The 16333-nt window shown below is 39.9% G+C and overlaps 1 protein-coding gene across 1 annotated transcript in view; it reads right to left on the bottom strand.

Annotated features, from left to right (window-relative positions):
• Positions 1 to 4354: 4354 nt before the first annotated feature.
• STX12 (syntaxin 12) overlaps positions 4355 to 16333 on the bottom strand; it is a 33306-nt gene continuing 21327 nt past the window's right edge. Inside the window, exons 5-9 of the mRNA XM_069477533.1 lie at positions 13770 to 13813; positions 12041 to 12146; positions 8139 to 8211; positions 6873 to 6955; positions 4355 to 5535 (exon numbers count right to left, since the gene is read on the bottom strand). Coding sequence (XP_069333634.1) covers positions 5437 to 5535; positions 6873 to 6955; positions 8139 to 8211; positions 12041 to 12146; positions 13770 to 13813 — 405 coding nt within the window. The 3' untranslated portion in view covers positions 4355 to 5436. The remainder of the gene's footprint in view (positions 5536 to 6872; positions 6956 to 8138; positions 8212 to 12040; positions 12147 to 13769; positions 13814 to 16333) is intronic.

Below are 16333 nucleotides of genomic sequence, written 5' to 3'. Positions count from 1 at the left end.
TTTTTTTTTTGAGACAGGGTCTCGCTCTGCTGCTTGGGCTAGAGTGCAGTGGTGTCATCACAGCTCATTGCAACCTCAAACTGCTGGGCTCAAGGGATCCTCTTGCCTCAGCCTCCTGAGTAGCTGGGACTACAGGCACATGCCACCACACCTGGCTAATGAAAGTATTTTTTTTCTTGATTCCCTGCTGTTGGTCCTCTAGATCTTAAATAGAAAATCGGCTTCATTCAAGGCCGGGCTCGGTGGCTCAAGCCTATAATTCTAGCACTCTGGGAGGCCGAGGGGGGGCGGATTGTTTGAGCTCAGGAATTCAAGACCAGCCTGAGCAAGAGCGAGACCCCCGTCTCTACTAAAAATAGAAAGGAATTATATGGACAGCTAAAAATATATAGAAAAATTAGCCGGGCATGGTGGTGCATGCCTGTAGTCCCAGCTACTTGGGAGGCTGAGGCAGTTGGATTGCTTGAGCCCAGGAGTTTGAGGTTGCTGTGAGCTAGGCTGACGCCATGGCACTCTAGCCCGGGCAACAGAGTGAGACTCTGTCTCAAAAAAAGAAAAAAAGAAAAGAATAAGATACTTTTATCACAGATTGTCTGGGCCTTTGAGGTTCTGTGTCCCTTTCAGGCATGAGGTGGTGCTGAAGCCATTTCTAGCTATCAGTAACCCGATGACATCTATGTCAACTTTGCCTTTCAATTTCTCAGCTTGTGTGTGATTCTTCTAGTGCTGACCATATACCCAAGAAACATAAAAGCTAATTATTCTTACCCTTATAATTCTTTACTCCTTGGCCATATCCTGTTTCCACCACAGCTGATATTCACACTGGCCTCTGATGTAGTGGGACCTTACACTTACGTAGGCCCATATATAGCAAAATGCTCTTTGTTTGGGCACCAGTGATGTCAGAGTAGACCAGCAAACTGGAGGGCAACAATCTAGACCCTTACCCTTTTGAAATGGAAAGACTGATGGGCTAGCTGCCTTTGGATTTTGGTATCTCAACAAAGAAAGATTCATTTCTTTGATAGTCTTTAGAGTAGAATCTAAAGATATTAGGAGCATACTAACGTCAGAAAACTTAAAAACAAATCTTTGGTATGATTTGAGTGATCAAATGGAGAAACTGACAAAATTTCCTGTGTGTATACAGATAGTACAAGCAGGAGGCTTCATTTAGCAGGATGGTAAGTGAAGTTCACACGGTGCTGATGGAAGAAAGGATGTTATAAAGTTGGGTACAAACTGCCACTTCTCCAGATTTTTAGGGAAAGCTTCATGGAAGAGTTAGTGAGCAGGACACTTTGTATCAATGATGCACAGAGATAGTACATAGTGTCTAAAGGTGCAGTTTCGAGGTCTGAGTGTTTGAGATCAAATCCTGGCTCCAACACTTACAAGTTGTATGACCATGGGCAGGTTACTTATTATGCCTCAGCTTCCTGATCCATTAGAGGGGAGACAAGAAAATACATCTCATAGATGGTTCTGGGGTATAAGATACAATGTAAAGCATCTAGCATAGTAATTTACTAGTAATAAGGGCACACATATTATCCCAGAAATGACCATTCACATTCAGAGCACCTCCTCAAGCCTTTAAATTCCTGTATGAAACTGCCATTCCTGGCCTTACCTTCTTTAGTTGTAAAATGATGGGACTAGTTGAGATAAGTAGTTCACAGACTTTAGAGATGTCACGGACCAGAAAAAGAAATATAGGAATGTCAAATTTTATTTTGCCAACTCAAGAGATTTAAAAATGAAGTCTGCCAGGCCGGGCGCAGTGGCTCACACCTGTAATCCTAGCACTCTGGGAGGCCGAGGTGGGTGGACCGTTAGAACTCAGGAGTTCGAGACCAGCCTGAGCAAGAGCAAGACCCCGTCTCTACTAAAAATAGAAAGAAATTATATGGACAACTAAAAATATATACAGAAAAAATTAGCCAGGCATGGTGGCGCATGCCTGTAGTCCCAGCTACTCGGGAGGCTGAGGCAGGAGGATTGCTTGAACCGAGGAGTTTGAGGTTGCTGTGAACTAGGCTGATGCCACGGCACTCTAGCCTGGGCAACAAAGTGAGACTCTGTCTCAAAAAAAAAAAAAAAAATTTATCTCAGACTCAGATGGAACTTTTAACATTTTTCTCATTTCTCCATGGACTGGTAAAAAATTTGATTCTTAATCACAGCACAACATCAAAAATTATAGTATTGCAAGTTTATTCTTTAAAAATTAAGTGCCACATCGTCAATCAAATTTCATTTTTACAAAGTGTTAAAATGAACTACCCGGTTGGTCCAGAAGTGGGATCAGTGGTTGGGAATAAAAATCTTTCAAACTATTTCCTGGTTACTTGGAGATTCTAAAGTAGCCATATTTTGTGATGCTGGAAAGCAATACTGAAAAATCCTTGAAGTCTAGGGATGCACTAAATATGCTTCGAAAAGCAGAGAAGAAATGGTTGATTCCCAGCCTTAGGGAACACAATGGATTGAGATCTGAGATAGGTTCTGGTCTGTACTTAGTGACCAAAAGCAAAAGCTGTATAGCTAAGGACAGTTTCTGAATAGGGGGGAAAAACTGAATAGAGGAGGCTCAGAGTGTTTTACTCTGCACAGACTGAATGGTAATTTCATTCTGGTATTTTTGCCTAGTGTACGAGGCAGTGTAAAGTTCAGCTTGAGAGCAAGACTGTGCATTGCAGTGGGCAAACACTCCCATCCCTACCCCTTAGCAAACACACCACCCCACACACATGCCCTGGGAGCATTAGTCTAGCATCTAGCAAGTTCTTATTCTGGAACATTCCCAGATGAAGTGCCCAGAATGACATTTCTACTTTACCCTATAGAATACTGTAGTTTTAATTCACTTGAAGAGAGAATGCTAGATCTACCCAGTACTCCTGGAATGGTCCATAAAGGAAGTAGAAAAGGGGACAAGAAAAGGAAAGGAATATAGCGGCAAACATACAACTTGTATGTTCAGACTAAACCCCTGTGATCCTTATAATCAGAAAATTTTGTAGCTGGAAAAGCACTGAGAAAATTTGGAACCTACACATTAAGTGACTTGTCCAAATACCCTCAGCAAGTTAATGACAGAGCTAAGATTATCCAGGTCTTTTGCACCCCAGTTTAGTTTTTAACCTCCAAACCAATGGTTCTTAACCATGGTTAACACATAAGAATTACCTGGGGCCTTTAAAAATCCCTATGTCTGACTGGGTGTGGTGGCTCATGCCTGTAATCCTACCACGCTGGGAGGCCGAGGCAGGAGGATCACTTGAAGTCAGGAGTTTGAGGTTGCTGTGAGGTCGGCTTATGCCACGGCACTCTAGTCTGGACAACAGAGCGAGACTCTGTCTCAAATAAAAAAAAAAAAAAAATCCCTATGCCCAAGCTATTTTCCAAACTAATTAAATTAGAATCTTGGAGTTGGGGGGATCAAGGTTATTAGTATTTTGTTAAAGTTTCTAATGTAAAGCCATAGCTAAGAACCACTGTCCCAGATGATGATGCCCCCAGTGATAATCAAGCACAGATACAGAGGATTCTGTGAATGGGTTTATTAGGACCATCTAGTAGAACCTCTTTGGAAACTATCTCCAACTCTAGGCCACGTTCATATTTGGTCCCCGTGACCACCACTACAGCTACCACTGGATCACATAGTGTTATAGAACCACCTGTGGTCATTTTAGTTTACCCAGTGAAAATAGTTTTTCACGACCAAGCCTTTTTTCTTTCCTGGAATGTTACAAATGATGTATCCAAGTCCAACTGCGATTTGAAGCTGAAAGGGCAGTGATCAGAGAACCAAGGAATTATCTCTGAAGCTGTTGCTTGGGCCACTGTGCCACCCCAACAGCTCTATCCTATTTTTCAAGAAAAGGCAGCAACACCTATTCCACCCCCAAACCAACCTGCACCTGGTCTCCAGTCTTCTTGCAAGTCTCAATTTTTCTCATGGCAGTACATTATCTAATACCTACCTCATCAGGATGTTAACTCATAAAAACTTACTACAAAAGCTTTAAAAAATTTTTACTTGTATCAAGTAAGTGCAAGAGTGCAAAGAAATTTATGCATTTGGGCCCTTGTTTTCCTACTGTTCACATCAGCTTAGAAGATTAAGTGACATTAAGGGAAATGGAGTAAATGAATATAAATATACCCAGGGTAGCCAAATCCTCTAATTCACTAAAGAATGAACCAAGGTTGTTGGCCCAATTCACACTTATGCGAGAGCCTAAACAAATTATGTTCCCTTTAACTGTTTTAGGCCTGTGAAAAAGTGGACAACATTTATATTACAAGACAGCAATTTTATTGAAACATTTTTTTTGTCTAATGGAGAGATTAATTTCTTGTTCATAAATTAGGATAAGTCTAACATCACTATTCCAAACCAGTATTATTTACAAAAATGAACCTTTTCTTTGCTTTATCGCCAGGTTCACAGGACTAAGTTTTAAACCAACTTCAGTCTATCTTTTAAAATCTTCCTGCCATCAAATGCCCAGAAACCCTTATAGGGTAGGGGGCAGTCTTTTGATAGCAACATTCATCATTCACCAGGAATGTAGAACCACAAGCAAACAACAACAACAATAAAAAGATTAAATCATTCCAAACAATTCCTGTTTGCTTTTCAAAAGCATGCTATGTCTAATTCTCCCTTTCTATGCAGACAGGTGGGAGAGGGACCCCATAGAGCATAGTAATGTTAATTAAATTAACCCCTTTAAAAAGTGGACAAGATGGCTTAGTGTGCATGAGGACGGGCTGCTGTGGATGGCACTAGCAGATAATAAAGTAAACTTTAAACCCAGATTAGTAACATGTACCCAGCAACTGGCCAGCTCAAATAGATACTTCTCATTTAATCTGAAGCTCATGTGCAATTTTTTACTTCCCAGTTAAATATAGTGCCAAAATCTTTCAAAACAAATAGAGAATAGGCTTCCTAGAAATCCAAATTAAAATGTTAAATAATAAAAATTGCTGGCCCAGTTTCTGACAGACACCAATATGCTGGGTGCAAGAAAGTAATTCTATGTCACTTGCAAGTAAAAAGGTGTATTTTGTATACACATAAAAGACAATATTACGAGACTGTAGTGTCACCTGTCAAAACAAGAATATCTAGAATGGAATTTTCAGTAAACATTTGGGATGAAGGGCAATCAGAATACAAGAGAAAGCAAATTCACATAAGTTAATTCCTAATATGAGAAATCAATAAAATCAATAAACTGATAAATACTGTCTCCATAGGTCACTAATTCCAAGGACTAGTTAGTAGTTAGTTTCTAACTAAATTACTACAGGACGTTCTGGTGTATGCTCTCTTCTTGTGATCAGTTTGTTCTGGCAAGACTCCAACAAGCACTTGCCCTTGAAAACAGCTCAGTGGAGAAGGCTCTGAGGCAATCACTTCGTTTTATAAACTAGCCAGATAATAAGTCCCAAGATTAAAATAATCACTGACAGGACAAGCACCAGGATACACATCTTCTTGCGGGATTTTTTCTGAGGAAAGAAATATGTAAAGAAGACACTCATGAAACAAGTAAAATATTTTATATCTAAGACTCCAAGAGTGCTTCATAAATCTGCCTCCTTGTAATTTCAAATTAACTCTATCCATGCACAAATAAGCAGAGACCTTCCCCAAAATTTCAACAGTCACTAGTGCCAGGCTGAAGTGCAAATTTTAATTCTAAACCCCCCAATACAATTTTGCAAAGGAGCTATACCTATGCTGCTAGGCATTATTTGCACTAAGTTATTTGTGTATATGTATTCTAATAACAGTTTTATACCTATTATAAAATTTTATGTTCATTGTAAAAAATATAGGCAAACAGGAAGAGAAAATAAACCTATTATAAAATTTTATGTTCATTGTAAAAAATATAGGCAAACAGAAAGAGAAAATAATTGCTAACAGATAAACTGTCAACATTTTGATTGTATTTCCTTATGATCTTTTATCTATATATATTATTATTTAACATAATTGGAATCACACTGTATGATGTTTGATATTTTTTTCACTTAACATTTAGCATAAACATTTTTCTGTTATAAACTCTTCATAAACATCTCTTAAATCTCATATAATACAACTAAGTGGATGTATATAATTTACTTAATTATTCCTTCATTATTCGACACTAAAGTCATCACATAGTTTTTAAAGGAAATACGATTATTAAATACAAATTTCTTTAAGAGTATTCCCAGGTAAAATAAAACTATCCCAGGAACGTGGAAAATGACTGAAATGCTATTCATTTCTGCAAAGCCATGCAACACCAAATTGATGGAAATGAGAAGGACCTCATTCACAGTTTTATACCCTGAGATTAAAGACCCAGATAAGCCATAAAACCAGAGTTTCAACTAAAATGTAAAAGGATTTCACGTTATAGGAACAGTTCCATAATGATTAACCTCTATTTATTCAAATATAAATAGCAGTCAAAGTTGATTCTATGTCCGTTCTCTGTGGCAACAGACAACATGAAGTATCTATGAAGCCCGACTTTAATTGCACCTCTTACTATCTGAAACACATTTTGGCTGTTTAGAATATAAAATTAGCCTGATTTAGGTGTCACGCTAGCTTATGGGGTTAGCTTTGCAGCTAAAAAGCTTCTGGTAAGTTTATTCAAGGTTTGATGACTTTTTGTAGATCTATTTGCAAAGGGAAATACTAAAAATGGAATTGGGACTACAATTATGACTACTTTCCTTAGCCTAAGCCTAAGCAAAAGGCTGCAGCTGTTCTTAGCATGTCAACGTACTATGATGGCCCGTAAAGTCTGCGGCACAGAGTGACTTTCTTTGGTACCTGCTTTTACCTGATAGTAAGCAGCTCGCTGTAACTGATCAGTGGCTCTTTCAACATGCACCTCTGAGCTTTCCACATTGGCTTCTATGCTATCTGCAAAAAGGAGGACAGACGATTTTTTAGGACACTCAGATGTTTCAAGGCTGCAAACTGAACAGATTTCTGATGTCATAGGTCTTGGTTTCACTACCACCAGCCCAACTCTCCAGCCATGAAATCAAAAGTTACTACCTCAATAAGAGAACATCCCTATTCTTTGGAAATAAACACTGAAATATTTAGGTGCAAGGGGCTACAATGTATGCAACTTTCTCATAAATGATTCAGAAAAAAATTGTGTGTGTGTGTGTATGTGTTTGTATATAGAGAACATAATAAAGCAAATGGGATAGAATGTTAACAAGAAGTAAATCTGGATAAAGGGTATAAAAGAGTTCCTTGTAGCATTTTTATTTTTGCAACTTTTTATAAACTTGAAATTATTTCCACATAGAAAGCTTAAAAAAAGAGTTATTAACCTCATAATTGTGCAAGTTTCTGGAGATAAAAGCTGGGAAGCTGACAGCTATTTCTCTAAACAAAGACTTAGCAAGAAGCTATGGCAGGTCGGGCGCGGTGGCTCACGCCTGTAATCCTAGCACTCTGGGAGACTGAGGCAGGCAGATTGTTTGAGCTCAGGAGTTCAAGACCAGCCTGAGTAAGAGCGAGACCCCGTCACTACTAAAAATAGAAAGAAATTATATGGACAGCTAAAAACTATATATATAGAAAAATTAGCCAGGCATGGTGGCGCACGCCTGTAGTCCCAGCTACTCGGGAGGCTGAGGCAGGAGGATCGCTTGAGCCCAGGAGTTTGAGGTTGCTGTGAGCTAGGCTGATGCCATGGCACTCTAGCCCAGGCAACAGAGTGAGACTCTGTCTCAAATAATAAAAAAAAAAAGAAGCTATGGCAAGTGAACGGGGCTGAGTATACATGAGGCCTCATTTAACTTCTGCATTTGACAACATAAGAAAGCTGCTAAGAAAATCAATTTAATCATTTTTAAAATGGCATTCCTACAATTCTATAGCTGACGTGTCTTACTGACTTTTTTTTTTTAAGAGATGGGGGTCTCATTATGTTGCCCAGGCTGGCCTTGAAATCCTAGGCTCAAGTGATCCTTGATCCTCAGCCTCCTAATAATCTGGGACTACAGGCACGTGCCACTGTTACTGACTTCTTTTTACACAAATACTAACAACTCACCTTGAAGTTAAAAGTATCAATAATACATACCAATCAGATCACCTTGGTCATGGATCATCATGGCCAAATCTTTAAATATCTGATTAACATCCAAAATGTCAGCCTAAGAAAGACAAAAAACAATTAACTGACATTAAGCAACATGTAAGAAGATTCATTTCTTCTACTTAAAGTTTTAGCTATTAATATAACATGTTTTTAAGGCTCTATAAAGCATGTTTTCCTCATAAACAGGAAATGATCTATCACTACCTACCTAATATTGTAAAATAGAAGCATGTAAATCCACCCTTCAAGCAATATTAACTGGATATACTGCATGGGAACCAGTAAGATCACCCAAGCCCCAACAGTACAGAGTAGAAGGCTAGAGTGCTGGTATGGATAAATCCTTGGTGTGATAGCTGTATGTGAAGCCTGCTGAGCCTTATGGCAAAAGCCTGTGAGCACCTTCCAAAGACAATTGCTGGTACTTTGGATTACAGAATTTAAATGGTTTGTATAGGATCATGCTACCTGAGGAATGCAAAGAGGATATAAGGAGTGAGCCTCTATTTCGCTAGGACTGACTCTGCAACTGTGTGAGGAGCTGCTGGATCTATTGTCACTTGGACAGTACCCTATAAACAACTCTTTTTTTTTTTTTTTTTTTTGGAGACAGAGTCTCGCTTTGTTGCCCGGGCTAGAGTGAGTGCCGTGGCGTCAGTCTAGCTCACAGCAACCTCAAACTCCTGGGCTTAAGCGATCCTACTGCCTCAGCCTCCCGAGTAGCTGGGACTACAGGCATGCGCCACCATGCCCGGCTAATTTTTTTTTTGTATATATATATTTTAGTTGTCCATATAATTTCTTTCTATTTTTTTTTTAGTAGAGACGGGGTCTCGCTCAGGCTGGTCTCAAACTCCTGACCTCGAGCGATCCATGCCTCGGCCTCCCAGAGTGCTAGGATTACAGGCGTGAGCCACCGCGCCCGGCCAGCTATAAACAACTCTTAACTGACTAAGAGCTGCTTGGTTTGTGGATGGCAGTTCCAAGGTGAATGGACATCCAGTTTGGAAATCTGCTACTCTAATCAAAGAAGGTAAAAACAAATCAGCTTGGTGGGCTCAGTTGTGCTCCATTTTCTTAGTAGTGATGAAAGAATTAAACAGTAGTAAAATCCCCGGTATATGGGTTTTTCTGACTCATGGGCAGTGGCCAATGGCTTGGCCACATGGCCAGGCAGAAGGGCAATAGTAACCTGCCCTATTAAAGAGATGCCATAGGCCGGGCGCGGTGGCTCACGCCTGTAATCCTAGCACTCTGGAAGGCCGAGGCGGGTGAATCACTTGAGGTCAGGAGTTCGAGACCAGCCTGAGCAAGAGCGAGACCTCGTCTCTACTAAAAATAGAAAGAAATTATCTGGCCAACTAAAAATATATATAGAAAAAATTAGCCGGGCATGGTGGCGCATGCCTGTAGTCCCAGCTACTCGGGAGGCTGAGGCAGGAGGATCGCTTGAGCCCAGGAGTTTGAGGTTGCTGTGAGCTAGGCTGACGCCACGGCACTCACTCTAGCCGGGGCAACACAGTGAGACTCTGTCTCAAAAAAAAAAAAAAAAACAAAGAGATGCCATATGGGGCATGACCCTGAGGACATTTGAGGGTACATTTAAGTAGGACATGTTGATTCCACTAGAAGATTCCAATTTGAAGTGTAATCGGAATCATATTAATAATTTGGCAAAAGTAGTTCTTGTCAGCATCTCAGTCACTTGCTAAGAGTCTACTATAGTTGGGGCAATCTGCTAGTTGCTGTGGATACAGCTAACTGGGGTGGGGGTGGGGAATGCGTACACAATAAAATAAGAAGAAAGGGTGTTATATAGGAAATGACTAAATGAATGGTATAGAAAGGTGTGCAGAAAAGGAAGACTTTGCAGAAGAGGCATGACTTGAATTGTGCCTTAAAACAGAGGAGAGGTCATACAAACAGAAAGGCAACTGAGTTATAGAGCCAATCCCAGTTTGGCCATAACATAGGGTTTGTATGTCAGGGGTAGGAAATGACTGGATGTGAAAATTGAGCCCAGGCTAAGAAATTTGGACTTCATTCTGTTGAATGTGAAATGATCCATTACCTTCCTCACATCCATTACATTTCTTTACTTAGCTCCATATGTCTCACTCTACTCCCTGCTATAATAGTACATTTGTCCCTCGGTATCCACAGGGCATTGGTTCCAGGACCTCTTCTCCACAAGTCCCTGATATAAAATGGTGTAGTGTTTCCCTATAACCTATGCACATCTTCCTGTATACTTTAAATCATCTATAGATTACTTGTAATACCTAATACAATGTACATGTTATATAAATAGTTGTTATGCTATATTGCTTTTTACATTTGTCTTATTTATTGTTGTACTGTTATTTTTTATTGTTTATTTTTTTCCAAATATTTTCAATTCAGTCAGTTGAATCCAAGGATGAAAGACCTGCAGATACGGAGGGCCAACTATATTTCTAATTTTAGAGAATCATGTCAAGGATTAGTAGCAGTGGGTGAAAAAGAGTAAAAGGAAGATATGACATCTTTTTTTTTTTTTTTCTTTTTTTTTTTTGAGACAGAGTCTCACTCTGTTGCCCAGGCTAGAGTGAGTGCCGTGGCGTCAGCCTAGCTCACAGCAACCTCAAACTCCTGAGCTCAAGGGATCCTCCTGTCTCAGCCTCCCGAGTAGCTGGGACTACAGGCATGCACCACCATGCCCGGCTAATTTTTTCTATATATATTTTTAGCTGTCCATATAATTTCTTTCTATTTTTAGTAGAGACGGGGTCTCGCTCTTGCTCAGGCTGGTCTCGAACTCCTGAGCTCAAACGATCCGCCCACCTCGGCCTCCCAGAGTGCTAGGATTACAGGCGTGAGCCACCACGCCCGGCCAAGATATGACATCTTTGAAGACAAAAAAATAATCATAACTTGAGGATAAACTGCCCCATTTAAAAACAGACACTGACAGTTTGTAAAGCAGTGGGCCTCAATCTTGGCTACATGTCATAGTCAAGGAGCTTTTAAAAAAAATCCATGCCCAGGGCCTCACCCCCAGAAATTATGATTTATTAGGTTGAATCATAAAATTGTGGATATTTGCCCATTTTTAACCTACTAATAATTCGTTGGGGGGTCCTGGGGAGGAGAGCTGGGGTGTTGGAAAAAAATCTTCTTAAGGTGATTCTAATGCACAATCAGGGTTCAGAACCACTGCTATAGAAGAAAATCAAGAAGGAGCTCAAAGTCACTCCCCCTCCTCCTCTCTTACCCCACCCCAGCGATGGTGGTCTTCTATCTCCATGAAGGAGAAAACTTCTCAGGTTTAAGGAAATTTTAATGGTCACTGTGTAAAGTTAAAGTTGGAAGCTCAGTTAGGTAAGAGAAGCCTACAGACTTCTCCCTCAACCTCTACCTCAAAAACTGTTCCCATGTCTCTGATCAACTGAAGTGGTAAGATCTACAACTTGGGATTGGACTTTAGGATGTACAAAAATGGAGCAAGACTTTTGGCCTGCCTTTATACTGGGCTATTCAGACTAAGCAAAGGAGCTCTCCATAGAGCCCTGCCTAACAGATGTTGGCACTGAGATTTGGGAACTAAGTTCTAATGAGCATTACAATATCTGTTTGCCTTGTTCTGGTCTCCATGCATATTTCTTAAGGAGATCATATAAGATGTGATGTGATTGAGGAAAGGATTTAGGTACTCCTGGGCACCCAGGTCAATATCATCATAATAGTAGTTCAAATTCCCTATGATTACCTTGAGATAGGTAATACACAAATCATATAATAACTCATTTCATGCTTTTTCATAATTTTTGAGAGAAAATTCAGGTAAGGAGTCCAGATACCTGCAGATACCCTGAGTCAAACAAAAAACATGACCTGGTTCTCACCTCCAGCTGCCGAATTGCCGTTTCCCTCTCTTTAATAAGTTCCAGATCCTGCTCAGTAATGGCCACCTCATCCTCCTGGCTCTGCATCTGGTTCCACTCCTCATGGCTGCAGGGAGACAAACATGCTGGTTGATTCCTCCTCTCTAAGGTGTGACAAGACATATCTACAACATTTCTACTGCCAGCAGAACCTATATAAAGACATTGCCAGGGCTCCAACTCCTCTGGTATCAATGCAAAGTCCCTGAGGGCCACATTCTTCATATCTAGAGGCAAAGAGCTGATAATACCAGAAAAGCATAGTCTCAGCTTCACCTATGGAAGCAGAATTATGAGGGATGGAACTCCTTGCTGTTTCTGCTTAGGAGTACACTCTGCAATCTTGCTAGGACTTGCTAGACAGTGAAAGGAGACAAAGATTTAAGCTCAATGAATTATACCAACCCATTCTCTTCTAGGACACTCTCAAAGTGCAAGCTGTTTTGGTACCTTGGGTAATAAATGGATAGAGGAGAGCAGGCTAAGTGGCCTATCTGCTTCACAAATTAGTTTAACAGAATCACATCTCCTGGTGTTCAGAAATTTCCTTGAGGGGCCGGGCGCGGTGGCTCACGCCTGTAATCCTAGCACTCAGGGAGGCCGAGGCGGGTGGATCGCTCAAGGTCAGGAGTTCGAGACCAGCCTGAGCAAGAGCGAGACCCCGTCTCTACTAAAAATAGAAAGAAATTATATGGACAACTAAAATATATATAGAAAAAATTAGCCAGGCATGGTGGCGCGTGCCTGTAGTCCCAGCTACTCGGGAGGCTGAGGCAGTAGGATCGCTTGAGCCCAGGAGTTTGAGGTTGCTGTGAGCTAGGCATGACGCCATGGCACTCACTCTAGCCTGGGCAACAAAGTGAGACTCTGTCTCAAAAAGAAATTTCCTTGAGGTTATTATGCTTTAGGTTAATTACCTCTTAACAAAAAGCTAGTGAAATGTTATAACTCTTCTTTTCAAGTCTTTAGAAGGAAGGCATATTACATATTATACTGGACACGAAACACTTTTGAAATTCCAGTATTATTCATTTTCCCAACAATATGCATAAAATATACTTCATCTCTACAATATTTAAAGAATGTCTTCCATGTGCTGGAGATACAAAACTGAGTAAGTACAGTCCCCTAGGCCTTTGAGGTACTCATAGTGTAGTGGGGAGAGATGGATACATACTTTAACATGAGCAAACTGTTAAATTCTGTACCAGTAACATGGATACATTTCTATGGGATTAGCTTGGAGAAGCTAAGAAAGGAGGCATCTTTCAGATACAATTGTCTGCTTTTCAAACTCTTAATATTCCCAGAAGGATGAGTTGCCTCCATTTTAGTGAGTAAAGAGAGATCCAAGAACTTTGAAGAACTTAAATCTGAATTAGAAGAAAGATGATCTAGACCTCCTAATCTAAATGTGTGAGTTCATACTTATTCCTAGGGACTCAAGCTCCCTCTCCAACACAGACATCAGGAGTTTCTTGGAATTTTTTATTCACTTTGAAATTATTCTTTCCATAACACAAAGATCTTAGAAAAGCCCATAGTTTTTACTTTTTTATTTTATAGATTATAAGTTACCAACCCCAGGCTGCCCTTTTTTTTCTCACTGATTTTTTAAAATTAAAAATAAGCATAAAGATACAGACTCCCATCTTAACTATCCAGCAGGTTGTATGAATAATTCTATTACCTGTCAAATGAGACCAGCTGTTCTTCTCTTTGCCTCTCTTCTGCCTAGAAAGCAGATGGCATTATTGCTACTGTTATCCAGAAACATGTTACAGACAGCCACACAAAACAAGGGTTTCCTTAGCTACAGTATAAAGAAGCAGCATCCCTTGGCTCCAGCAATGACATAGGACTCTGGTAATCTGTCTCAACTAAGAAATGGGTGAGAAGTGGTTGAAAGCAAATCTGCATTCCAGTTTGAGCCCAGAACAGAAACCATACTGAACAGGAGGGAGAGAAGAACATGGGTAAGAGAGAGGGATTAAAAAATGAAAATAATGATAATAATAATAACAACATATTTTAAAATTTGGGAGTAGGTAAATAAAAGGAAAAGTTGAAAACTTTTGAGAACGTGTAAAAAAAATTTTAATGGACATTTATAGCATATCAGATACTAAAGTGGCAAACTCACTTCAAAAAGCAGTCTAATGCATGTATTACTTTTGTAATTTAAAAACAAAGAAAAATGTTAAAGACCAATCTATTTTCATTTTGAAAAAGCTTACGCTTTCTATAACAGCAATACAGGACAAGCACAATGAAGAATATTTCAAAATTCTACCCACCCAGAGGAACACTGTAACAGTAGATCAGATTTTTTTTTCTTTTTACTTTTACTTTTTCCCTGGATCAAGAAATAATACTGACAGTGTCCTAAAAGCCCACCCATGTGCCCTTCTCCAATTACAGCTGCCTCCTTCCGCCTTAGAATATCCATTATTCTGACTTTGTGGAAATCATTTTGTTGCATTTTAAAAATAGTGATAGACATGTTGCATCATATTCACAACCACTCCCAGTTTTCACAGAATTATTAAAATTTTTGCCGTCCTTATGGAGATGAAATAGCACCTCATTGTTGTTTTAATCTGCAATTTCACGACTACTAAAGAAGTTGAGTACCTTTTCATTTGCTTGACTATTATTCAAAGTAACACTAATGTGTTTGTCTTTTTCACTGTGTTGACATTTATAGGCAGGGAGCAAAAGCAATGGTGGATAAAATGGCTAAAGACAGTGGCACCAAACTATACTACTATTACTGTATTCTTCATCACCATACACCCATTATAGAAAAAAAAGCCAGTTTGTCCTTGAAGCCATACAAATTAATTCATTAAATCTTGACTGCTCAATACACATCGTTTTAATATTCCATAGGATGAAATGGGAAGTATATATAAAGTACTTCTGCTGCATAAAGAAATACAATGTTGAGCCAGGCACAGTGGGGTACATTTGTTGTCCCTAGTAGTCAGGAGGCTAAGGCGAGAGAATTGCTTGAGCCTGGGAAATTGAGTCCAGCCTGGACAACATAGTGAGACTCCATCTCTATTTAAAAAAAGAAATAAATACGATGTTTGTCTCCAGGAAAAGCACTTATGTAATTGAGTTGCAGGCTGAACCAGCCACATTTTTTAGGGAATATCATTTTTACTTATTCAATATAGTTTTTTATTTTCTTTCTTGTTTTCTGTTTGTGTTAGTTTGAATACAGCTTTATAAGACCTTGGCTAGGGCCGGGCGCGGTGGCTCACGCCTGTAATCCTAGCACTCTGGGAGGCCGAGGTGGGTGGATCGCTCGAGGTCAGGAGTTCGAGACCAGCCTGAGCAAGAGTGAGACCCCGTCTCTACTAAAAATAGAAAGAAATTATATGGACAACTAAAATATATATATACAAAAAATTAGCCGGGCATGGTGGCACATGTCTGTAGTCCCAGCCACTCGGGAGGCTGAGGCAGTAGGATCGCTTAAGCCGAGGAGTTTGAGGTTGCTGTGAGCTAGGCTGACGCCACGGCACTCACTCTAGTCCGGGCAACAGAGTGAGACTCTGTCTCAAAAAAAAAAAAAAAAAAAGAACTTGGCTGGTCATGGTGGCTCACACCTGTAATCCTAGCACTCTGGGAGGCCAATTCAGGATGATCGCTTGAGATCAAGACCAGCCTGGTCAAGAGCAAGACCCTATCTCTACTAAAAATAGAAAAATTAGCCAGGCACAGTGGCACATGCCTATAGTCCCAGCTATTCAGGAGGCTGAGGAAGGAGGATCACTTGAGCCTAGGAGTTTGAGGTTGCAGTGAGCTGTGATGACACCACTTGCCACTGCCCTCCAGCCAGGGCAACAGGGCAAAATTCTGTCTCCAAAAACAAAAACAAAAAAAACCCCAAAACCTCTCTCTGTCTCTCCCTCTCTCTATATACAGTTTTATAAGAACTTATAAAAGGCTTATTAAAAAGTTTTAAAACTTTTATACATATATAAACTTTTCAAATGGGTATTTGGCAGACAACTTCTTGAAAGTAAACATGAGTCTGTCACTTCAGGGAAAACAGATAGTATTTATTGTCAATGATAAAAATGTAGCTTTCAAATAAAGAGAAAAATAAAATTTTAGAAGACTTGTATCTACCACTATTAAGAGTTTCCCAATATTTAAAGACTTTTTTTTTTTAGAGACAGGGTTTTGCCCTTGACTAGCTGGGTTCAACCATCCTCCTACCTTGGCCTCCCAAAGTGCTGG

Source organism: Eulemur rufifrons, chromosome 8 (assembly GCF_041146395.1).
Source record: "Eulemur rufifrons isolate Redbay chromosome 8, OSU_ERuf_1, whole genome shotgun sequence".
Lineage (NCBI taxonomy): Eukaryota > Metazoa > Chordata > Mammalia > Primates > Lemuridae > Eulemur > Eulemur rufifrons.
Note: the sequence above shows the minus strand (reverse complement) of the source record. Positions and strands in the feature narration are given on the sequence as shown.